The 26,701-nt window shown below is 36.5% G+C and overlaps 1 protein-coding gene across 1 annotated transcript; it reads left to right on the forward strand.

Moving 5' to 3' along the window:
* Positions 1-5,038: 5,038 nt before the first annotated feature.
* Hacd1 (3-hydroxyacyl-CoA dehydratase 1) lies at positions 5,039-26,320 on the forward strand. The gene is made up of 7 exons (XM_046423065.2): positions 5,039-5,335; positions 15,222-15,339; positions 15,513-15,531; positions 15,609-15,697; positions 18,738-18,859; positions 23,138-23,316; positions 24,497-26,320. The coding sequence occupies exons 1-7, from the start codon at positions 5,079-5,081 to the stop codon at positions 24,577-24,579; spliced, it is 867 nt and encodes a 288-aa protein (XP_046279021.1). The 5' UTR covers positions 5,039-5,078; the 3' UTR covers positions 24,580-26,320.
* The last annotated feature ends 381 nt before the right edge of the window (positions 26,321-26,701 follow it).

The following is a 26,701-nucleotide window of genomic DNA, read 5'->3' on the forward strand; positions in this document are numbered from 1 at the left end:
CAGCTGGTCTCGGTTTATGGTGATTCCTCTGACTCAGTCTGCAGTTGGCATGATTCTAAAGAATCTCTGAAAATGGAAAACCTCACCAAGGAATCCACTCCTTCCTGGCGTTTGCCATTCAAAGATTTTTCAAACTTTAGTTTTGAAGGTAATTCAAAGCTTAACACAGGGAAATGTTTACAGCAGTTCAATTCACAATAATTAAGTTGTGGAATCAACCTAGGTGCCCTTCCACAAACGAATGCATAAAGAAAATGCTTACCATAGGGAGATTCACAGGAAGATAAAAGGCATCTTCATTCTAAAGTTCCCTGGACTATATCTCTGCTGATGTAGAACATTTTCTTCAAAAGAGCACTTAAAATACTATTTTTTATGCTTAACCATACATGATTAATTTTTTAAAAAATATTTTTAGTTGCTGATAGACTTTTATTTTATATATTCATATGTGGTGCTGAGAATGGAACCCAGTGCCTCACACATGCCAAGCAAATGCTCTACCACTGAGCCCCAGCCCCAGCCTGCTTAATGTTTATAATAGCATGTGACTATAGTTCGTTTTCATAATCAATTTTGTAGGTATAAAGTGGTTCTTTTGAAATGAAGTTCTTATAATAATGTATCTATAGAACAGAAGGTTTTGCTTACAGTCTTTTTAAGTCTTGATTTTCAAGACTTTGTACCTAAAATTTGTATGACTAATTCTGTTCTAAATGAGATTCTACATAAGCTCTAGAAGGACTTCCCTGAGCCTCAGTTTTCACATCAATAAAAAATAAATAAAAAATAAAGAGATTGGGCTGACTGCCTGCATATCAGTATGTTACTAACACATCTTGGAATACATTTATTTGGAAGATTTTCTTATCCACTATAAAACAGTTAGCTTCGTCAGGATAGGCCCTCGTTTTTCTTTTTCTTTTGATATCACCTATCTATAACTAATGCATAGTAAATTATTATGTATATTTATTTTTAAATTTCTAGTACTAAGGATTGAACTCAGGGGTACTTTATTACTAATATACATCCCCAGCCTTTTTTAAGTTTCAGACAGTATCTCACTAAATCGCTCATGCTAGTTTCAGTCCAGTGTTTTCTCCACCTCCCTAGTAACTGGGATAACTGGTGCACCATCGCACCTTATTCATTTTTTAAAGGACAATTTTACAAATCTGCTGATATTATTTATTCATAGTGTCTTTAGAAGTTTTTTCAAAATGTTATTATATCAAACTTTGTACAAAGCATAACCATTGTGAAAATGAGGTCATCTTGTGTCAGATTCAATGTGTTAAAGGCAAGAGAAAGTATTTGAAAGAGAAAGTATTAACCACAAAATACAAACTCTCTCTGCCACAATATTGAGGTTTTATGTTAAACATATCAATAATATGAATTTTTTACTTTAAAGTACTTGCTATTCATGACATTTAAAAATCAACTGTAAGTAATAATTTGCACATGAAGTGAATTCAATTTATGTATTCAGTATGATGTTTTGACAAATATTTATACCTATATAACTACCAAAAATCAACACATTGAAGATTTGCATTGCCCTAGGGATTCCTGTGCTTATTCTTAATCTATTCTCCCCACAAACATCCCTAACCCTAGGCAACTCTGTAGTTACGGATTAGATTTTCCCTTTTCAGAGTTCCACATAAAAGTAATCATATACTATGTAATATTTTGTGTCTGGCTTCTTTTGCTCTGCATAAATTTTATGCAATTTATTCATGTTGCACATACAGTAGTTTATTCCTTTCTATTGCTGAGTAATATCCCATTGTATGATTGCACTAAACTTTGTCTAATCACATGTTAATGGACACATGGGTTATTTTTAGTTTGGGGTGCTATGACTAAAACTGCTATGAACATTTGTATCCAAGTCTTTGTGTGAATATATGTTTTTATTTCTTTTTCTTAAATACCAAGAACGAAATTGCTGAATCATATGGTAAGGGTATACGGATCTTTTTAAGAAATTGCCAAATTGTTTTTCAAATCAGTGTTCTCTTTAGCCTTGTATGAGAATGCCAGTTGTTTCACATCTTTGCCAACATTTTGAAACATTAGTCACTTTAGTGGTGGTGTAGTGACATATCATTGTGGATTTAATTTGAATTTCCCAAATGACTAATAAGATCAAGCACCTTTTCGTGTACTGTTGACTACTTCTATATTTTCTTTGTAAAGTATCTATTCAAACTTTTTGCTCATTTTAAACAATGAGATTGTTCTATTGAGTTGTAAGAATTTGTTTTATATCTGGATACAGATTCCTTGTTAGGTAAATGTATTGTGAATATTTTCACTTTTTAATGTTGTTTTTAAAACAGTAAATTTTTACATTTTTGATGAACTCAATCTTTTTTTTTCTTTTTAGATTATTGCTTTTTTTCTCCCTTGTACTTGAGAAATCTTTTCTTTCTCCAAGGTCATAAAGATTCTGCTGTATTCTTCTAGAAGTTTCATAGATTTAGCTTTTATGGTTGGCTCTATCATCCATTTCTAGATAATATTTGCCTATGATATATAAAAGTCAAGATTCATTTTTATATGGATATCCAATTGTTACATTTATTAAAAAGATTATACTTTCCATATAGAAGTACCTTAACTCTTCTTCTTATCATTTAAAAAAATTTTTGGTACTGAGGATTGAACTTGGGGACACTCAACCACTGAGCCACATCCCCAGCCCTATTTTGCACTTTATTTAGAGACAAAGTCTCACTGAATTGTTTTTGCTGAGGCTAGCTTTGAACTTGTGATTCTCCTGCCTCAGCCTCCCCAGATGCTGGGATTACAGGCCTGTGCCACTGCAACTGGATAATATCTTAACTATTTGACTGAAATCAGTTGACTCTATACAGATGGCTCTATGTCTGGACTCTTATGTTCGGTTTCATTGATCTATGTGTCTCTTTATGCCTACCACACTGAATTGAAAATTGTAGTTTTAGAATAAGGTTTAAAACTAAGTCTGTACCTGTTCCAATTTTGTTCTTCCCATACATTTCCATATAACTCTTAAGAGTTAGCTTGCCAAGTTAAAAGAAAAAAATCTGCTGGGATTTGGGGTGAACTGACATTTTCATAGTACTGAGTCTTCCAATTCAGTAACATGCAATAGTTGTTTATTTCTTTCAGCAGTGATTTATGGTTTTCAGTAGTGAGTTACAGTTTTTAGTTACAGGTGTAGGGCATGTTTTATTGAATTTATCCCTATATAGTTAATGTTTTGGGATGGTAATAAATATTGTATGGATTTAAACTTAATTTTCCATTTTTTTTTTTTTTTTTTTGCTGGTATGTAGAACAATAATTGTTTTTTGTCACGCTGTCTTTGTTTCCTGTCCCTAGTTTTAGTAGCTTTTTCCCTTAGGATCCTTAGGATCTCCTAATTGTTCTTCTAATTATTCAACGTTATCATTTGTAAGTACAAATGGTTGTATTTCCTCCTTTCTGATTTGATAGGGTTCCATGGTATTCATCAAATTTGAACAATTTTTTTCAGCCATTTCTTTCCAAAACATGCCTTGGACCCACTCTATGGCCTTCTTCCTCCTTTGGTCTTCCTGGAAGTTTTCTAAATTCCCCAGAGTGGGCAGATAGTGTCACCTGGGCGAGGCTCTCAGAGCGAGACCAAACCATACTGGGTCCTGATTTCTCCCTTTGGGTGCGCGCCAGGATGACTGGAGAAGCCAAGGAGCCCCTAAATTGGTGTCTAGGGGTGGTACGGTGGTCCTTTCCCTGGTGTTCACGGCTAGGCTTGGAAGCGATCCAGGAAAACTTAACTTGCTGATAGCTTCTGTAGGTTTGTGCAGAATTTGTTTCGCTGGACTAAGGAAGATGTGTCACCAGAATGGTGGCAAACACACTAATTTGAGGTGACAAATTTTTGGGAGGCCTGTGCATGTTTTTCACAAACAGCTCCGTGAGATAGATGTTTAAAATTATTCTTACCTTCACTGAGGAAACTGAGGAAAAGAGAGGTTAAGTTGCCCACATTCACACTGCTAATGAGACAGGTGGAGTCAGGAATTTAGGGTTTGAATTTCAGTAATCTGACTCCAGAGCCTGTCGTCTTAACCTGTGTGCTTTAAGGGGAAAGAGGGGAGAACTACCAGGAGAAAGCACGGATCTTGAAAGGAAGAAGGGAAAAAAAATGAAAGAGATACATAGAATAGAGAATAGTGGGATACCAATAGTGGGATACTCTTCCTGTCTGGCTGGGAAGAGTTCTGATTAGTTTCATGACTACGTTACCTTATTATCTGTTCAAACTCTCCCTCTCCCCGCTCCACTTGGCCCTAGGGATTGCCCCTAGGGGCGCTTGTACCACTGAGCTACTTGCCCAACCCTTTTCATTGTTTATTTTATGATAGGGTCTTGCTAAATTGCTGTGGCTGGCCTACAACCTGTGATCCTCCTGACTCAGCCTCCCTAGTCGGTGGGATTACAGGAGTGCTCCATCATGCCCGATTCAAACTTTTCTTTTTTGGTGTTTTCTCATGTCCTCTTTTCCTCTACCTTCCCCAAACCATCCATCGTTCTGCGCTGAACAGTTATATCCACGGCTCCGGTAGAATCCACCGAAGTGGGGCAGTCTCATTGTAATAATTCACCTTCTACATGCCCATCTAACCAGCAAAAAATGAAACGGGGCGAAGGGGTGCTTCTTCCCTAGAAGACAATGAATCTTTGGCGGGAAGACCCACTTTTGGACTCCAAGGCTAGAAACTGCTTTACAAGTAAGTTTGCAGCAAGGTGCACATCACCAGGGCGCAGGACGTCTGGGGAGTCTGTCTAGGAAGACGCTTCCCCAGCTAGCAAGCCGATATATTCTCCAAGGAAGCGCAAACCACAGCGCCTCCTGCGAAAAGTGACCAGGGGCTCGCGGACCAGAGGCCCCACTGCCCAGGCCCTGCGGACCGGCCCCCGGGCTGGCGTTCTCCCGAGAGGCGGGAGCGGGGACGGGGGCGGGGCGGCGGCCGGGGGCGCCCGCTCCTCCCCCTCGCGGACGGCCGGGCTGACGGCGCTGAGCCCCCTGCGCGCGGCACATGGGGCGCTTGACCGAGGCGGCGGCAGCGGGCAGCAGCGCTTCAGCGGCTTGCTCCGCCGGGTCCCCTCCCACTCCCCTGCCCCTTTTTTCCACGTCCCCCGGGAGCGCGGCCACCATGGCGTCCAGCGAGGAGGACGGCACCAACGGCGGTGCCTCCGAGGCCGGTGAGGAGAAGGAAGCCACGGGCAGGAGAAGGCGCCTCAGCTTCCTGGCCACCGCCTGGCTCACCTTCTACAACATCGCCATGACCGCAGGGTACGTGTGCCCCGAAGGTCCTTCACCACCCACAGGCCCTCCTCGCTCTGCTGCCCCCCGACCTGCCGGGAGCAGGGTGCGGGGTGCGGACCGGGAAGGCGCGGCTCCGGCAGCGAGCGGCTCGGGCGCACCGGGTGCGCGCGGACCCGGCTGCGGGCTGGCGGCGGCGGCGCGGGGGTGGGCGCGGCGCCGGGGTCGCGGGCGGTGGCCGTGGGGGAGGGGCGCGGGCGCCTGCCCCGCCGCCACCCGGGTTGAATGGAGCGGGGCGGGCGGGGGAGCCGGGCGCTGCTTGCTGGGCATTGCCTAATACGGTGCATGGCGCGGCGCAGCGGCCGGGGCGCGGGCCGGAGGTTAAGTATAGACCGGGGCAGGAATTCGGGACCGACCCGCGGGGGAGGCGGCCGGGCACGGTCGCCCGCTTTGCCACCGCCTTCGGCTGCCGTTGAAGGAACGCCCGCGCCCTGCCACTCAGGAGCCCCGAGCCGCCCGCACAGACTGCAAATCCGCTTTGAGGGCCGGTTCCTCAAAGCAGAGCGTGCGGTTCCTGGTGCTGCAGATCCCAGGGCAGTTTTTCTTCACTGTTAATTTCGCCTTAACTCTTCATTAATTAATTAAATTTAAAGCATTGTATGTCTTAGAGCTTCTTATGTGGAATAGTTTTTTTTAAACCCTGTCTTATCAGAGCACGACAGTTGTGTCCATCATCTTTATGGCTGCACATTCCATTACTGATACCCTGTCCTTTTTATTTCTGGCTCGTCTTATGACTTACAAGTGAGATTTACACAATAACTGTTCACTCTTCAAAGAGCTGTATTGATGACTTCTGTGTCAACTTGTTCCCCAAACCTGGGAGAAAATGCTTTTCAGTTGCAAAATTACATCGCCTTTTGAAAAGTGATTTTTCCCAGTGTCACACAAAGTATTATTAACCTATATAAATGTGAGAAGTTTACTATTTTAAACTTTCTCCAGGGCTTATAGAAAAAAAATGTGATTGATAAAGATTTAATAAACCTTTTAGTGCGGTATTATAAGCTTAGCCTATTATACTGAATACCAAAAGTAGTATATGAATATATATTAATTGAGGAATTACTATGTGCCAATTACTGTGCTGGTTTTTCACATGTATTAACTGTTTTTAATTCTCCACATCCTGCAAGGGCACATGATAGTACATTTTATAGGTTAGGAAACTGAGACTCAGGTCAAGATCACAAACAGCACCTAGAGTTGTCCTACTTCATCTTTGTGCTTTCCTAAGTTTTATAATCTTTTTTAAAATATTTTTTTTTTAGTTGTAGAAGGACATAATACCTTTATTATTATTATTTTTTAATGTGGTGCTGAGGAACAGCCCAGTGCCTCACACTTGCTAGGCAAGTACCCTACCACTGAGCTACAACCCCAGTTTTATAATCTTGACAGGAGACAAAAATAATATATTCAAAGCAAATGGAGAACAATTTAGTGTTCACCATGTGATGCTGCCTTGAAATTCAGTTGGGACTGAAAGATTTCTCTCTGCTCTTGGATAATTTCATTAATTTAATAAACATCTTTAGAACACGTGCCTTGTGTTAATTCATTCACTGTCCCTTTCCTTTATGTCCACTCTCCACTTTGAAGGCCAGATTACCATTTCAGACACTGCATTTTAAAGCCTTCAGTGAGAAGAAATAAGGATAAAAACAAATAAATAAAAACCAGCCTTTAGTGACTTTACACCTCCTCTCTAACGGATTTAGGCTGTCACTCAAGCCCAATTTCCCCTGCAGTCTTCTTACATTTGAAATCTCTATTGGTCCTCAAAGCACCAAGCATTTTTGTGGTCTTTGCTATGTTTGCCCAGTTTCTTCTCTCTTTGCATGGTGCCCTCCTTATTTTGCCCATGACTTCTAACCAAGTCAGCCTATTTGTAGTTTTCTAAGTCTTCTGTCTCCCCTGGGGCAGAATTAAATGCCTTCTCCTTTGTGTTCTAATATTTCATTCCTGTCTTCCCTACCATCCCCTGCAAACCAGTGTTTAGTCTAAACTTACCTGTTCTCTGCCTAAGAAGGTCCCTTGGCATTTTCATAAGGCAAGGGTAACCAAAGTGGAGTAATCCCTAAGAGACTTAGTGGAGACTTTCTACATGCATTGATATTTGAAGAATAGGATTTGCATACATACACAGAAGGTAAACATTTCAAGTTAGATGAATTCAGTTGCAAGCTTGGTACCTTGTCTTAAATCTGAGGATCATGTTGGGGATTAGTGGTAAATTGGATTGGAGAAGTGGTGGTGTCAATATTGGGACAAAAATAAATCCATTTAATGAAGTAGTAGAGGGTTAATGGAAGGTGGTTCTTTTTGTTCATTTAACACATTTCTCGTTCAGTGGAACTTTAGAGTGTTTATTCATTTTTTTGTAACAACATTGAAAACAAAATAGTATTTGAGAAATGTAACAAATATTTATATAAATGTAAAAAAGAACTTGTCTAATTCTATAAGCCTAGCGTAAACTTTTCGGTTTTTCTTTATCACCTTTCATATGAGTGTCTAATCTCCAAATTACAAATCTCCCTTCTAAGGGAAGCTTTACCTGGGCATCTTCATACAGATAGCAACCTACATGCTAATACTCCTCTCCCTTACCTGCTTTATGTTTCTCCATCCCATCTATGAGCCTGTAACTGTACCACATATTTTACTAATTTTTCATTGCTTATTATTGTCCTCATTAGAGTATAAACTTCAGGCAATACTCAGTAAATATTTATTGAATGAATGAATGTATACATATTTTAAGGCATTGTTGTTACAATAGCTGCTCTATTGTGTATACTCCTGTTTGCACTTAACAAGTGTTTCTATATAGTTTTTATAATTGCACCTTTTCACGGTTATATAAGTATGTAGCATTAATGTACAGTGACAGATTAAATCATGTCCCTAATGACATTTTGCTTCTATTTGTTTCCCTTTCCTACATTGGATTTCCTACCTTCAACATTGTTACTGTTGAATGCTTTGGATAAGTTTCTAGGAGTAGAAACCAAGCTCTGAAGGATTTTCATAGTACTTGCTCATAATAGGGTCTTGACTAGGCAGATGAGCAATTCTCATATTCATTCTTTCTTTCCTTAAAAAATATTTTTGAGACCATATGTGTAAATGCATTGGCTTAGGTCAAGTAGGGGACATAAGATAAATATTCTAGGCCTGTCCTTGAAGTGCAACCCGGAGCATTTATATATAAACAATGATTGCAACAAAAGGACAGACTGAGATAAGTGTTTGACAGAGGTGTCAGAGGACAGACCTAGGGAGGGAGAATCAGAGAGAATTTTGTGAAGGAGATCATAGCATTTAAACTGAGCTTTGAAGGATAAGTAGGACTTAATTGGCATGAATGAGAAAACAACATGAATTAGGGTAGTGATGTGAAGTTGCTAGATATCCATTGAGGCAAAACCAAACAGGCCTGACATGTAGAATGGGAAGTACAGATGGACAAGTGCAGATGGGAAGTGCAAATGGCCCAAGCTAAGTAGCTTGGGCCACTGCTCAGGGCCTCAGATATTTTGCTGGTGTGTTTGGGTTTTAATCTGTCAGCAGTACTGGGCAGTGTCAATTAAAGGATTTTTTTCACTGCTTTGTTAATTGGGTTACCTTGGACAAGTTAACTTCTCTGATCCTTAGTTTTCTCATCTGTAAAATTGGAATGAAACAACTACTTTGTAAAATTGTTACGAAGAATAAAGAGAATAGAATTGAGGTTCTTAGCAAGATGCCTAATGCACAGGAACATAACATTTTAATGTTTAAAAATATTAATTCCTGACCCCCTTGTTTAAAATTGCACTTTTTGCAAAAAGAGAACTATTTAAAATATTTCTATAGTATACTTATTAAGTGTTACATAATACGTATGCCTTTTAGATACCTTTTTATTGCTGGGGAGGATAGATTATGTGGATTTACCCCAATTTGTTTATCTATTCATCTGTTTGAGTTCTTTCCACTTTGGGGCAATCATAATTAAGGTTGTGAACATCCATGTACGAAGTCAGTATATGAACATATGCTTTTATTTTTCTTGGATGAATACCTGTAAGTGGAGTGACTGTGTCATGTAATAGTCCCAAGTTTAATTTCTTAAGCAACTGCAGAACTGTTTTCCGTGGGAGTTGCACCATTTTTACCTTCCTTTGGGCAATGAATAAGACTTGCAGTTGCTGTACATCCTTGCCAGCATTTGGTATGGCCTATCATGGTGACTTTAGACATCCAGTAAGTATATTGTCTCCCTGTGGTTTTAGCTTTCATTTTCTTAGTGACTAATGATACTGCATATCTTTTCATGTGCTTACTTGCTATTTGTATGTCTTCTTGGGTATTAGTATCTGTTCACATATTTTGCCAGTTTTTTTCTTTAATGCATTGTTTGGTTTCCTCAGCTGATTTTTGAGATTTCTTCATATAGTCTAGACTTAGGTCCTTGCCAGACAGGTGATTTGCAAGTATTTTCTCTGAGTTGTGACTTGACTTTCATTTACTTAGCTGTGCTTCTCAAAGAGCAAATGGTCTAAATCATAATTGAGTCCAGCTTATCAGACTTTTTTTTTTTTTTCCTAAACCTTTGGGCTGAACTTTTTATTGGCATGAGTGCCTGTGTGCTCTCAGTGGAAACATTCATATGTTGGCTGCAAAAGAAAGTACAGATTTAGTGTACTAAAGGCAGTTTAGGGATGTTAATGAACAATGTATGAAAGTAAAGATGTGTGAAAGTGAAGACCATTTTTCATACATTCCTCCAAAGGATTGATTTAAAGGAGAAATGTAGAAGATATGACAAATTAGAATATCATATTTCAAAAACTGTTGAAATGATGGATCTAGGTAATGCACATCAATAACTGCTACCATCACAAGAAAAAAGAGGAACATTAAGAAATTATGTGCTCCTTATAGAAGTATCAAAACAACCTTTGAAAGCCTTGCCAGAGGATCAAACATGAATCTGATCAAGGTAACTACCTACCAATTTACAGGAAATACAGGGACAGAACATAATAAAATGACACGTGGGTATCCAATTAGCAAAATCCAGACTGCGAGTAACTCTTCAGGAACAACCACCCAGTGTTTCACAGATAAACTGCAAAAGAGATAGAGGGAAGGCAAGATGTAGGGGGGAAACCTATTGAGGGAGTCATGAGAGACTTACCAATAATTACAGTATATGAATCCTATTTCAGTCATGATTTTAAAAGATTATGAAACAATCAAAATTATAGCTTGTCTTAATATTTTATGACATTGATTTTTTTAACATCGGATATAGTGGTATTATAGCTTTACCTATTAAAATAATCATATCACTGCTGGGCATGGGTGGCACACGCGTATAACCCCAGTGGTCAGGAGGCTGAGGCAGAAGGATTACAAGTTCAAATCCAGCCTCAGCAATTTAGCAAGGCCCTATGCAACTTAATGAGAACTTATCTCAATAAAATATAAAAAAGGCTGGGAATGTGGCTCAGTGGTTAAATACCCCTGGATTCAAAACATGTTACCTCCCCCAAAATCATTTTAGAGATACATAATGAAACATTTATAAATCATTGGATATTGGATATCTGATTCAAAATAATCAGGGAAGAGAAAGAAGTAGAGATTTGGATGAAACAGGATTTTCCATAGGATATTAACTGTTGAAGCTGCATCATGGGCACATGGAGGGGTTTATTATACCATTCTCTACCTTTCCCTATATGTTTGAAACTGCTTACAGAATGTTGGATTGTTTTTTTAAAGGAGATATAAGTATAGGTAACTAAGTTTTTCAGGGAACAGGTGGTCAGTCTCCAAGAAATCTCAAAAGAAAAAGAAGCCCTGGAAGATAGCTGGAAGAAAGAGGTGCCCCTTCAATAGGCCCCTGAGGGTCATTGTAGCCATAGTGGCTTGAGAAGGAGGCCTCTGTGTTGTGTAAGTTATGCCACATTTTTCTTGTGATAGCACTATTCTGTTATCTTCACTTACTAATTTAATAGTTCCCCCAAACAAAAACTATGTCCTATATATCTCTAGTTCCCTAGCATCTAGCTCAGTGCCAGCTTAGCAAGAAATGTTGAATCTGAAAGATGAATGAATAAATAAATGAATTTAGCAAGGAAGAAATCTTTATATTGAACTTATTTGTATTTGCCAAAGAGATTCTGTTTTACCAAGGGCTGATTGATTGCCTCTATTTGGGTTCAGGTAATCAATAGCTGTGACATATTTACAAACAAAACAGAACAGAACATCCCCAAAAATGATTTATAGTGTCAGAAATTGTAGTTACTTTTCAATTTTTTTGTTTTATTAAATGACTGAACTGATGGATGAAGGACGTCCAAAGTTAGTTAAATGTAGGATCCTTAGAAAAACTTTGTCATTTCTTTTGATGGGGGCATTTAGGATATGAGTTCTAATTAGTTTAGAGTAGATCGTGGCATTATTTACTGAAAAAGAGAGAAGCAGTTAGAATAGATGGTTCAGTGACTCTTTTGAACCCTAGAGTATATTCATTTATTTTGAACAATGTAGCGATTGCTATACTTATTGGTACAATACTGCCACCTATGGAACAACAGTAAAACTTTTCATTAGAATGCATGGGTTGTTTTTTTTTTTGCATAATGCTATTAAAAATTTGGAAAACTTGCCATTTAAATTTATTCTTCAGTGAATTCTTTCACTTACCATAATTCTTATGCTAAGTGAAGCAGTTGTATAGTGGAAAAATTATAACTCAGATTAATTTTTAATTAATAGTTATAGCTCAGATTTATATTTTATAGACATCTGAGTTGAGTTTGCCTAAACAAAGACAAAGGTATGGGAAAATGTTTAAGTTTATTAAGCTCATTGAGCTTTTTGTTTTCTTATCAGAAGCATAGGGACTTGGGATTGTGGTTAATGAACTCCTAACATTTTAAGCCTGAAAGGTACCTAAAACATCCAGGTTAGCATTCTATGATTAGCCCATCATTGAATTTGATGTTGATGTTCACACGAGAAGAATCTAAGAGTGGAATTCAGTGAAGGAGTTGTATAGTGGAAAAAGAATAAAACTGGCGGTTTGGAAACCTCAGAGGTTCTAATGAAGCCTTGTTGGTGAACTTAATCTAAGGCTTAGGGTCAGTAACTTAAATGTCTCTGGGTAATGATTATCTCATCAGAAAGAGCGGTTTTCAAACTCTTTTGGAAAGCAGACTACTATGAGTTAAAATATTTGAGCCTAGACTTCCCCCATATGATTTTCATGATGTATCAGTAGTATGAATTTAAGTATGAATTACTATGATCAGCTTCTATCTAAGGGTATAGAATCAGATCAGTGCAACATAGTGTTTAGAAGCAGAGCCCCTGATGGTTTTAGCCTCTGGTGGTTTTAGGTCCAAGCAGACTGATTGTGTGTCCTCAGCAGTAAAATAGGATAATACCTGATAGGGTTATTATAAAATTAAGTGTGAATATGTAACAGTGTCTAGAACATAGAAAGCAATCTAAGATATGCTTATTATTATTGTTGTTATCAATATTTCTGCATTTCAGATGTCTGATCATTTCATTTACTTCCTATTGTATCTGATAAGAAAGTCATTGCTCTTACTTGGGTATATGCTAAGGAGGAATTCTAGGAGTGGGAGTGTCATCCCGCCGTGTTCTTACTGTTCTGTTGAGTTGTGTCTTCACTCTATTCAACCACTGATTTCTTTGCAGGAAACTTTTAAAGCTGTCTGTCCATGGCATGAGGGTTGTTTAGTTAAAAACTTAAAACTGTATAATTTCATAATTTGTAAAACCACTCAACTGGATGCTTTGAAGACTGATCTACCAGACGGGGCTAGCTCCTCATTTCCATGGGTGTGTTATTCAGACTTTTGAAACAGGGAAAATGAGGCAACTTTTTTCAGTTTCAGCATGCTTTAGTGTTTGTAAGGGAAACTCTGAAAAAAATTACTTCTCATTGGTTACTCAAGGAAGAGTGAGAAGCAGTATGAGAAAGCTAATGGCCAGAGTGTGGCGTATATTTTAAGTACAATTAATTCTTGGAACAGAATCTGTATTTAATATATAAAGGTAAGCTGAAAAGTGAGGGTTAATGTATTTCGGGGGGGTTTCTTAAATTAAAGTTTTGAAGGTAGACCATGTCTGATTTTCTGTCTATCCTTTCTGTGGTATAGCATCTGTTTTTATTCTGTGAAAATTATGTAAATAGTAATTGATGATTCTTATTCAAGATTTCTACTTATACCCGTATATATTACATAGTTGCATAAAATATGTATTTATACACACAAGTGCAGCTTTTGACAGATTTTTACCTCATGACACCTTCACATAATTTTATTAACTTCTAAATGATAGTGTCATTTTTGGTACATAAAACTATTTTCTGAGTCCAGAAATAAACTGGACAGTGTCTTCTCTGGTTGGTCTCATGTGTTCTCTTCCTGCCCTTCCAGAATCAATATAATAATGCCTTTTCTGCTTTTGTATTGATTGAAGAAGAAATAAAATTGATTAATAAATATATGAGAAAGTGTTCATCATCTCTAGCAATTAGAAAAATGCAAATCAAAACTACTTTTTTAAAATATATATATATATTTGTTGTTGTTGTTGTTGTTGACACAGTGCCTTTATTTTATTTATATATGGTGCTGAGGATCGAACCCAGGGCCTCACACGTGTTAGACGAGCACTCTTCCACTGAGCCCCAGTCCCAGCCCCTCAAAACTACTTTAAGATTTCATCTCACTCCAGTCATAATGGCAGCTATCAGCAATATAAGCACAATAAGTGTTGGTGAGGTTGTGGGGGGAAAAGGCACACTCGTACATTGCTGGTAGAACTGCAAATTGGTGCAACCACTCTGGAAAGCAGTATGGAGATTCCTTATAAAACTTAGAATGGAACCACCATTTGACCCAGCTATCTCACTTTTTTGTCCATACCCAAAGGACTTAAAAACAGCATACTACAGAGATCCAGCCACATCAATATTTATAGTAGCTCAACTTACAATAGCTAAACTATGGAACCAACTTAGGTGTCCTTTGGTAGCTGAATGGGTAAAGAAAATGTGGTGTAGATACACATGGAATATTATTCAGCCTTAAAGAAGAATGAAATGATGGCATTTGCCAGTGAATGGATGGAGCTGGAGACTATCATGCTAAGCAAAATAAGCCAATCCCAAAAAACCAAAAGCTGAATGTTTTCTCTGATATGGAGATACTAATTCACAATAAGCATGGGGCGTGGGGCTAGAGAAGAATAGAGTTACTTTGAATTAGGCAGAGAGGAATGAAGGGAGGGGCGGGGGTATGGAGGTAGAAAAGATAACAGAATGAATTGGACATTAATACTCTAGGTGCATAGATGATTATGTGACCAGTGTGATTCTACATCATGTGCAACCAGAAGAAAGTTATGCTCCATTTATGTATGATATGTCAAAGTGCATTCTTCTGTCATGTATAATTAGAACAAATAAAAAAATTGTGGTAAAATATGCATAACATTTACCATCTTACCTTTTTAAAATGTGCATCTCAGTGGCATTAAGTATATTCACATTGTTATGCAGCCATTAACATTGTCTGTGCCCCTAGCTTATTTTACTTGTTTCTTTGTAGTTCATCCACATCATGGCATTTGTCAGAGTTTCCTTCCTTTTTAAGGCTGAATAATATTCCATTGTGTGGATAGACCATGGCTTATCCATTCAGTCATTGATGGACATTTGGGTTGCTTCTGCTTTATAACTGTTGTGGATAATGCTGCCCAAACATGCAGTGGTATGAATTTAATAGAACTTTATAAAATACTTTTTTTCTAGGTGGTTGGTTCTGGCTATTGCCATGGTACGTTTTTATATGGAAAAAGGAACACACAGAGGTTTATATAAAAGTATTCAGAAGACACTTAAATTTTTCCAGACATTTGCCTTGCTTGAGGTAAGTTTTCTATCGTGCTATTTCTCTATGTTGCAGTATTTTTTGAAAATATTTTTGTTGATCAGTGTCAATCTTATTTTGCTACTTAACCACCTACAGATTGGTTTAATACCAGTGTTGAAGGGGAGTTATTTTATATAATTGACTTTTGATTTTTTTTTATTTGCTTACAGATAGTCCACTGTTTAATTGGTGAGTTTTTGCTCTGATTTTATCTTTTCATTATGATTTGCCTTTAGGGCAATAGTTGACTTGTTTTTCTCTTCAAGGAATTGTGCCTACTTCTGTGCTTGTGACTGGGGTCCAAGTGAGTTCAAGAATCTTTATGGTGTGGCTTATTACTCACAGTATAAAACCGGTAAGTAATATAAACATGCTGTGTTCTTGAGCCTGCAGTGAAGCTTTCCATTTATTGATGTCTAAAATATTAACATTTGCATATTTCAGAAAGCAGAATATTTAGGCAAAAAAGAATTGGATTTAAATTTAAGTATCATTCTATGTTGATTTCGTGCTGTGATAGACTGACTTTGAAAAATAAACAACCAAATTATTGACATTTTTACCCACAATATACTCTTCTCTGATGTTTATAGTGGTTTTTAAAATTAACATTCATCTTCTGTCAGATACCTAAGTGAAAATTTTCTATAAAATATTTTTATAAACAGTTTATTTTTCCTCATTTAGCATTAGTATTCTTGCACATTCAAAAAGTAAATGTAGTGGGTCTGAACAAATGGAAAAGACTAAATTAAAAGTGAGTTTTTTTTTTTAAATAATCAAAGGGTATAAAATCTCAGTTAAGCAAGAGGAATAAGTTCAAGAGATCTGTTGCACAACATGGGAAATGTAGTTAATTAAAAGGTATTTCTAACAGTAGGTTTTCAGTGTTCTCACCACAAATACATGCCAAATCTATGAAGGAGTACACTTGTTAATTAGCTTGCTTTAGCCATTCCATAACGTCTATGTATTTTAAAACACCATGTTTTACAGTGTAAATATGTGCAATTTAAAAAATATATATATTTTTAGTTGTAGAGGGACACAGTATCTTTTTACTTTTGTTTATTTTTATGTGGTGCTAAGGATCAAACCCAGTACCTCACACGTACTGGGCTAGCGCTCTACCCCTGAACTACAGCCCCAGCCCAAATACGCGCCATTTTAATTTGTCAATTAAAGCATAATCTTTAAAAAAGGTAGGGTCAAAACACTTAGGGAAAATATTATTTATGGAGGCATGAAAAGAGACAGACTTAATTACTGAATCTAATTAATGGCTTAAGTCTTTTTAGACAAAACAAATACCAGGCCGATGCTGTCAAGACACTGGGCTTTTTAAACCTACTACGGAAACATTTCCCTGCTCGACCCCTCTGACCTTCTTGACAGCCCTGGTAGCCTACTGTCTACTTGAGGACAGATCTCTGGCCTCCTTTCCATTCTGCAGATGCCTTTCTTGTCTCCTCTGTGCTTTGGGACTGGCACCTAACCTCCTCTCCATTTCCTCTTAGCCTCGCTGGCCGCCTGTCTGCTTGGGGACAGATCTCTGACCTTACGCCCTTTTACTGCTCCACACTGTTGGCCCTCTTGATTGGTGTGTTTCACTCCACTTTCTGGATCCACCCAGTCCCTAACCACGGTACCCATAGCTGTGAGCACATGCTGCAGGGAGAGGCAGCCTCTTCATTGATTCTGGTTGCTTCCCAACTTAAAAGCAGGAATACAACATTATCAGAATAAAAGACAGCCCAGACTGTCTCTTCCAGGCCACAGAGGATCTGAAGAAGGAGGGAGAAGAAAGACAAAGATAGGAAAGCCAATATGCACTAGAGAGAGAAGAAATTAAAGTAACACTGCTATGGAGTGGCAAGTTCCAAAGAGGGGGAAAAAAAAAAGGATCTTTCCTTTTATCCAGAGAATCTGTCCCTTAGTATTACTTTTTCTTTTTGTTCCATAATAGTTTTCCATTGGCACCTATCAGCCACTTCTTAATTAATTCAACATTTATTGAACACATTTGGTATACTTAGCAGAGTTCTAATTTCTGCATTTACAAAAATAAATAAGGTAATACAAGCTGTCAAGGTACTGGCTATTGGGAAGTGGGGCGGGGGGGGCAGCAGTTCAACAAGCATTGAATCATGGAACAGGTACTAACTGCAGCTGTTCAATGCCTGACACTGTGGGATATGGCTGTTATAACACAAATATGGTTCCCATCTCAGGGAGCCCAAAATTAAGAGAGAAGATAAGTAAGTGGTAACACAAATGCTTATTTAATTATATTAGTGTTAAGTGCTTTAAAACGAGAGCCCAGTTTGCATTGCAATAACCTAGGGACCAAGTCCTTTCTAGGGAGTGATAAAGTGAAAAAGTGATATGTAAGTTGAACACAGACAGATATACAAGAATTAGCCAGAAGAAATTTTAATACAGATTGGCACGTGTTGTGTTATATACAAATACAAACAAAATACTGTGAGCACAAGGAAGGTGAGCAAGTAACTGCTCAAGTGCGAGGAGACTTAGGAAAGTTTTCCAGAGGGTATAATCTTTTAGCTGATGAGGAAAGATTTTCTATGGGAAACAATAAGGATTAACATTCTAATCAGATGGAATAATGTGTAAGGACCCAAATGTTCAGAGTATATATTCTGGAAATAACACAAAGTTTAGTGTTACCACAATGAGAAGCAGGTGGGAGGATTGCATGGTTGTAGATGAAGCTGGACAGGTTTCTGAGCTCAGATTGTATGGAACCCCAGATATCATGCTCAAGGTTATAGGATTTATCCCTTTACCCCATTTAGCAACAGGGGAGCAGTGAAGCTTTTAAATCATTAAGATTTAGCTGATTTTGTTTGTTTGTTTGTTTGCTTTGTTTTGTTTTTAAGAGAAAATTTTCATCCATGAGGAAAATAGAGGATAAACTGTTTAGGAGATGGTCACAGTAGTCTGGATAAGAAATGATAAGGTGCTGAATTAAAATAGTCGTAATCAGGACCAAGACCGGGGGGCAGATTACAGAGTTCGTATCATAGTAGAATATGTGTGATGTGTGACTGGATGACTAATAGAATGTTGGAGAGACCGATTGTTGCCATTCTGCTTTCAAGGAGATGATGGTTGGAGTTACTGGCTGGAGTGAAGGATGAGGGAGAAAAATCAGTAAATAGTTGACCATTCCTGTGAGTAGGATGTACTTAACTTCCATGTTAGTAGCTAATTATACAGTGGTAACTGCCTTAAGTTTTCTGTGTTGCATTTGCCTTCCCCACCCAGTCCATTTTAATAAAAAAACAATAAATAATCAAAATAATTAAGATGTATCTCTCTTTGACAAGTAAGTTCAGGGTTGAACGACACTGGATTTCTCTGTACTTCTGCAGATCCAGAATGAGGAGAGTGTGGTGCTTTTTCTGGTGTCGTGGACGGTGACTGAGATCACTCGCTATTCCTTCTACACATTCAGTCTTCTCGACCACTTGCCATACTTCATTAAATGGGCCAGGTGGCGATGTCTTGCAGTTTAGCTTTTTACCATCCTGTGCATGCTTTTTGTGTGCTGAGCTAACACCCGAGAATTAAAATTTGTGTTGCAGCTCACGATGCCAGAATGCGGTTGTTCTGGTTATTAGCAGTGTTATAACTTGTATTCTAGAAGCTTAATTTAATGATCAGAGGTGAATCGTGTTAATATGCATTTTGTGTGAAATTGAAACAAGATAAATCCTTAAGTAATCTCAGAACCAGTCATTTATTTTTCTTTGAAAGTATGATATGTACTTTTGGAATTACATTAAAGCTGTACTAAATATGTGGTATTTTATCTGATTGATTTAAATCATTTTAATATTCAGTCTGACATCCACAATTTTTAACTTCTTATATAACAGTACCTGTTTTTTCTTTTGTTCTAAATAGTAGAGACAGACATTTTCTTGAAATTGTATTAGGAATGTGAACCAAAGTTATATTTTAGGGGTTCCAAATATGTCTATCCTAAACTAATAGTTCTAAAAACAAAGATATAGCCAATTATCTTTAAAAATATAATTTTTAAGATATTATCTTAAAAAGATAATATCTTTTTTTTTTTTTTTTGGCTACTTGGGGATTGAACCCAGGATTGCTCTGCCACTGAGCCACATCCCCATTCCTTTTTATATTTGAATCGGAGTCTCATTAAGTTACTAAGACTGGCCTCAAAACTTGTGATACTCCTTCCTTAGCCTCCCCAGTCACTGGGATTACAGGTGTGTACCACCACACCCAGCTCCTGTTCTTTTTGAATTCTTTGGGCAACTAGTATTTTACAAAGATATTTAGAAACAAAACTGCTCTTTGGAGACCAAATCACAAACCAGTATAGATTTGTCCATTCCATTCTCTTTGTTGTGTTTATAGTAGTAATAACATAATAACAGCTGGTGTATGCTGGCTTCACACCTGATGCGCAGCTATGAACCAAACACAACCAGAGGTATCGTCTCATGAAGAAGACAAAAAGTTACAAAACTAATAGGTTCATGATAAGTCAGGAGGTGGTAAGTGCAAGATGTACTCCCATCTCTGAGTATGACAGTAGTAGTTAACTGATGCCTTATGTAGAATAATTAGATATATAGTAGTGATTTATTATAGTAGTAAATAAAAGTAATGTTTTCATTGTAAAAAGCTCAGAAGTATATAGAATAAACATGATCAGTTCCTGCCCAGCCCACATGCTTCCTTTAGAAGGGAAAACCAGAATTACACAGACTTTTTTAGGAAAAAAAATATAAAAACACAGGTGTGAATTTTCAAAACATAAGTAGGGTGATACTATACTTGGTTTTTGTTTATATCTTGGAGCTCTTTTTTTTTTTTTAATCAGTACAGGTAAATTTTGATCTCTTTCTTTAATATTCTAATGAACCAATTCTCATTCTAAGTGAACCAGTTCTCTATGGTTGGAATTTAGATTGTTTCCAGTCTTCTGATAGTATAAGTAATGCTTTGACATCCTATATCCAATGCTATATTTCTGTTATTTTTTTTAAAAAAACTCTGATATTTGTTAGTTTCAGATCCTCATAAGAGCCTAACACTTTCTCTTAATTGATTACCTTTTTTTATAGCTCATGTATTATACATGTTCAAATATAATAAATTAGAATATATAAATTAAAAAAAGGAAATAGCTTTAAAATCCATCTATACAAGAATGACCACTGATCTGATCAAGGATTATGTTCTGTTATATTGTCTCTCAGACTTTTAAAAACATTCTTTTTTAGACATTTGTGATTTACCACTTTACATATAATAAAATTCTTTAAGATTATATTTTTAGTTTAAATATATTGTCTTTCACAAGAAGGTTGCTCTACCGTTTATAGATGTCTGGTTGATTTTATCAGTGTCCTACATAAATATATATCCACTTTTAATGATTGAACCTTTTACAGGGTTGGCGGTTTTGAATGTAGTTGGACTTAGAATGCATATCAATACCATTTTGCATGATAGTCTTTGGGACCTCTGGTGTCTTTAAAAATATTGACTCATGGCATAGACTCTTTTAATTGGCTATATTTACAAAATTTGTTTGAAGAAGGTAACAATGAACCTTATGCATTTTCCTCAGGTCATGCACATTAGTCTTTGATGGTTTGTCTCTGTGCCTTTTGCAATGCATTTGCATGTCTTGCTTTTCTAGAAAAGCACAAAACTGCCATTGTGTGCCTAAGTTTTCTGTTTAGAAAAGATTTGTCAATTGCCTTAATGTTAAAAATGATGCAATGTAAAATCTTTCAACTTTGAAATGCATGTGCTATCATAATCCTTGTCATTTAATCACAATCATAATTACATTTCCTGTCCAAAAAAATCTTAAAAATCTCCACTGTCTGATTATATTTCAACCTCTTTCAGTAATCTAAAATAATAATAGTTTTTAAATTCAAATGTGGAAGCTATTGTTCTCAAATAAAACTTCACTTTAAAAATTGCTTCCTATTTGGCCTACAGACATAATTTAAATGTATTTTGATTCTGCTTATGTGTCGAGGGTGTTCTTGGAAAACTTCACAGAATAGATAATTGTACAGTGGGTTATGTTTTCAAATTCCCTTCCATTTTAATTTCAAAAGTGCATTCCCTCTAAACTATTTGAGGTGACAGTTGGGAATCTTCAAGGAAGTGTTACATCTTTCTGAATGTGGATAGTTAAATCTCCTGTAAGTCTACCCTCAGAACTTAGTGACACATGTAATTTTTTTTTAAAGTACAAGTAGAGTCAGATAAGTTGTATTAGACATTTTCACTGTCTTTAAGGATTTAAAGAAATTTACTCTAGGAGTGATAATTTTTTTTTCTATTAAAAAACAGTGTTACCCAAAAAGTCATTTGAGAGCCACATAAAATAAAAAACAATCAGTTTGGGTTTTTTTTTTTCCTTGTGAAAAGAATATAAAATTTTCAGTTACATAATTTTGTTAACTTGAGATAGGAAAAGATTGATTTAAATATTGCACAGATAACTATACAAGACTGGTAAGAAAGCAGGGTTAAAACCAAGGAGAGAATAAATGGGTAGAGGAAAGGGAATCTTTTTTCTTTCACCATTAATTCATTTTGGCAAATAATTGTGTTGTTCTTTCGCGCATCACTTATCCTCATAGATTTGTGGTCCAGAGGAATCGGGTGATTTTTAAGTTGTCTCCAAGCTGCTTCAACCATCAAATTTAACTTCTATAAATGTTTCCAAATGCCAGCAGTGATTAAATAAGACACAGATTGACTTGATTTCTTTTTCCATCAACATTTTGACCTTACTTTTCGATGGTAACTGCTGTATAATGAATGACTTGGAGAAAAGTAATTTTCTTTAGTGAGGAAGTGTCATTGTTTTGGAACCCCTAGGCTCTTCCTGTGTGAGACCAGGAGAAAACCGGGTGTTCCCCTCATAAACAAGGCCTGGCCCTCTCTGGGCTAGAGACCTTGCCAGGGGCCAGATGAACTAGTGGTGATTTTGGAGTTTGAATAGAAATTTCCAGCTCTATTTTTAAGCAAAAGAACTGTATATTTCTTTGAATACATAGTAATTTGTCTTCTTTTATTCTGAGAGCAGTTTGAGACAACACACTCCTTAGTAGTTAACTGATGCCTTATGTAGAATTGTTAGTTCTATAGTAGTAGTTTTAAAAATACCTTTTAAGGATAACTGCTGTGGACATTCTAAGGTTTAGATACACTAGGATCAAAACCAGCGTTTTTAACCACTGAACATTTGATCACTAAATAAACAGCCCAGCCATAGGGGGCAAAAAAGCAGTCCCTTATGATCCCATGCACCAAAGAAGACACCTTTACAATAATTAAAAGACTGCATTAAGAAACAAGTAGTGAGCCACAGGGGAGCACACCATCGTCCTAACTACCCGGGTGGCAGAGGCCAGCTGAGCCATTTAAGCACAGGAGTTTGAGACCAAGCAGGGCAACATAGCATGACCCTGTCTCAAAAAACCCAAAACTTTAAATGTATAAAACTATTTCAATACAGTGAAGTAAGTTCGCTTCTTATTTTACTAAGAAGATCTAGCCATTTAGAATGAAAACTGCCATTAGAAAAAACAGGAGGGATAGTTAATGAGTAAATGATTAAAGCAAAAAAATGGACCTACTTATGTGAGGTTATTGTAGGAGAGTCTCAATGTTTAAATGCATTCATTTTGAAAGTCTCATGTTATAAAATCCAAAGTGATTCCAGGAAAATAATTCTCTGAGGTTTTTTTCCTTTCTCCAGGTATAATTTTTTTATCATCTTATACCCTGTTGGAGTTGCTGGTGAACTTCTTACAATATATGCTGCCCTGCCGTATGTGAAGAAAACAGGAATGTTTTCAATAAGACTTCCTAACAAATACAATGTCTCTTTTGACTACTATTATTTTCTTCTCATAACCATGGCCTCATATATACCATGTAAGTATATATTTATTAGTACTTGTGTTTAACACATGCTATGCAGAATTTTAGAAAGGTGTCATAATAACCTAATGACTGCTCAAAATACATTAAAATTGCTCAGTACCATGTTTGTTTATAACTTAGAATAATTGAAGGGGGAATGACTTTTTAACTGGCTATGAGGAAAAAGGTAAGTAAATTAATACACAGTAATTGCTTTTTCAGAATCAGTTAAAAATAGATGTGCTTTGTACAATAAATTTTTCTAAAGAAAAAGAAAAACATTTGAAAAGTATGCTGTTTGTAAACATTTGGAATTTAAAATCATTTGTATCTGTTCATTAAGCATACTTGGAAAAATCATCTAGGAGTACTTTTTAGTCTGATTTGTGTTGCTCTGTGTACTAGAAAACAGTAAATATTTCTTTAAATATTTTCAATAATTCAGCCTCTTCACTAGCCTCTCATTATGTTTCAGTAGTTGAAATAAATTGGTAAGACTTTAAACATTTATTTAAATACTAATAAGATCTATTTTTAGATCAGATTTTGCTAGTCACTAGCAGGAAATAGAAGAGAAAAGGCAAGGTTGTTATGTACCTTTTCTCAGTGAAATGATAGACTGATGTAAGTGCGGGAAGAGAGGAAATGAAAGTCCATAGAATATCACCTAAAGGGGTGGGCATAAAACTTAGACAATACCTTGAGGTCTCTCTCCACCTTTGAAGTTTTTCCAAAATCAGAAGGTACTTGAGTGTTGTCTTCTAGCATTTCACCTAACTCTGTATCCGATTTTTCCATGCAAGCCAGTTCAGGAGGGCTCGGGAAGGTGTTCCTGCACTGTCACCCCCTTGCTTTCCCCAGTACCCAGTTAATGGTAACATGGCTTGAGCAGCAGCAGAGCCTGCATGACTTTTCAAAGTGTTACTGAATTCTAAATTCAGACTTGTTCCTCCTGATCATTAGGAAGGGGTATTTCTCAAGGTGTTTAAGTTTTCTAAACACAGAACAAACAAAAACATTCTCAAAAGTTTATTGCATTAAAATGTTTGGATCTAGAGCTTCATAATATGTTTGGGGGTTAGCAATAATATACACTGTGCTTTATTCCAAACACTGCCACATTTAACAGGTTTCAGGCATAAACAATTTAAAGCAATAGCTTATCTTTCTTTGTTTTCTTTTTTCAATTAAGTGTTTCCACAACTCTATTTTCATATGTTACGTCAAAGAAGAAAGGTGCTTCATGGAGAGGTGATTGTAGAAAAGGATGATTAAATGATCCCTACAAACAAGGTGCTTTTTCCAGAATAACCAGGATTACTTGAGTCCAAGTTTTAATAACAAGAATAAAGAACTTCATGAAATATCATGGAATGTATTATTGTTTCTTAAAATATATCTGAGACTAATGGTGTTTGCCAATATTTGTCTTCATATTGTGCCAAGTCCATTTTTTAGAAGAACTGTATAGTTATTATGAGTTCCTGGGTAGATGTTGATCATTTAGAAAATAACTGGGTGTATTACCTGGGGGCAGGGATCTTTTTATTTTACTAATTTTTTTTTGCAACTTATGCTCAATGCTTTTAAAATCAATCTCTACAAATTAGTTTAATGATATAACGTTAAGACACCTACAGTGACATTTGTGCAGTATTTATAAATGAAGGTAGATACAAAATTATAATAACTATTAAGAATATATTGGAACCCATAATCTATTTTTTCAAGTTATGAGTAAGGATTTGTGATTAATAACAACATTTTCAAGTGGGAACATCATTTACTATGGTAAGAATTTTGATGTAACAGTGTGAAAATCAAAAATATTCAAGTAGATATCACAGTTTGATAATTTCTTTTTCTGCAATGTTGGGGATAGAACCGGGGGCCTCATACATGCTGAGCAAGTGCTCTACCACTGAGCTACATCCCCAGCCCTAGGAAATGTCTTTGAAAATATTTCTAGGCCATTGAGATTGCTTGTTAAGCATTTTTAAAAATTATTTGAATGAACCTCTAAAAGACTTTTTCAACTAGAAGGATTTTAAGAGGTTAGGAAAAAGTAAGTATATACTTTGTCCCCCTGGTAGGAAAACATGTCTGATCATGATGTACCCAGATCTCTGATTGAGAAAGGCTGCTTTATCCCATGGAATTATCTTATAAAAATCATGTTCTGAAGATCCCTGGTGGTACTTACTTGATTCAGTTACCAATTATGATCTGAAACAGACTCACTTTATTCTGAATTCCACTGAATAGCATAAAGTATTGTAATAAAGCTCTTGTCTTCATGTTTAATGAAAAGATACATTGAGATACTTTACTACTGTTTCACTTCTTAAGTAGGTCCTTTGAAAGTTTTCCCTCATATTATAGTATGCAGATTTACTGACCCAAGTTTAGAGGAAATAAATGTGTCTCTAAAAGAAAAGGAATTTTTTTACATACTGTGGATATCTAGATGTAGTTTTAGCTTTAATATTCTATATTGTTTACATTTACAATCCACACGTAACATTAGACTTCTCAAAATAGCTTGATTGTGTGTTACTGTCTCCTAAACAATTTTTTTTTTTCATGTAGAATTTGGAGTTCAGAATAGTTTTTGCAAACTTATTTTAAATAACTTGATTTTTCAAAGGTGCTATTTCTTTTGTTACATTACATTATAATGTTTCCTCTGCAGCTGAATGGGATGAGCAGTACATATTAGTTTACTAAGTCTCAACATGCTACTGTTCATTCTGGTCTTATACTGCTTGATGAGTTTTCATCTTCAATTTTTATATGGAAGAATTTTTCATTTTCCCCCTTTTAGTAACTTAAGAGATTCATGTGTTCATTTTATGAAATGCTTGTCTTGTGAAAAATATTTTAAGTCGGACTCCTAAAATTTATACTGATTCACCTGTACTCCCCAAACAATTATAATACATTTCCCCCTTAAGTTGTGGAATATCTTGAAGTAGGAATTGTGATTAACTAATAAAAGTGAAAATTCATGAAACCATTTGGTGACCTATGTTAATATGCTTAAAACATATCTGAACTAAATATTAGATTTAGTTTGTTATCTTCTATAGTCAGCCAATTCTAAATTGTCATTTGTGTAGAAGATAAAATGCTAAATGGTAGTTGGATTTTAAAAAGAAAAAGTATTTGAAATTCCTTTGCATTGTTTCCTATGATGGCATATCCTTTGAATTTCTCCCAATCCTCACAACTTTCAATCATCAAATCAGGACTTGAATCAAATAGAATTTGAATTCAATTTTCTGTAGACTGTGCCATTAGGAAAACATGTCAAAATTTTGATACTAGCAACTTTCAATTGTATTTGGTGACGGTATTTGCTAAAATCTGTTTTTTAGTTTTTCATAGCCTACAGCTT

The sequence above is a fragment of the Marmota monax genome, unplaced genomic scaffold (genome assembly GCF_021218885.2).
Source record: "Marmota monax isolate L192 unplaced genomic scaffold, Marmota_monax_Labrador192_F-V1.1 WCK01_AAM20220418_F8-fsc00098, whole genome shotgun sequence".
NCBI classification, from domain to species: Eukaryota; Metazoa; Chordata; class Mammalia; order Rodentia; family Sciuridae; genus Marmota; species Marmota monax.

Coding starts and splice junctions, on each gene's coding strand:
- Hacd1 (XM_046423065.2), top strand. CDS start 5,079: ATGGGGCGCTTGACCGAGGCGGCGGCAGCGGGCAGCAGCGCTTCAGCG. Junction 15,698..18,737: donor TTACTCACAGTATAAAACCG/GTAAGTAATATA, acceptor GTACTTCTGCAG/ATCCAGAATGAGGAGAGTGT. Junction 18,860..23,137: donor TACTTCATTAAATGGGCCAG/GTGGCGATGTCT, acceptor TCCTTTCTCCAG/GTATAATTTTTTTATCATCT.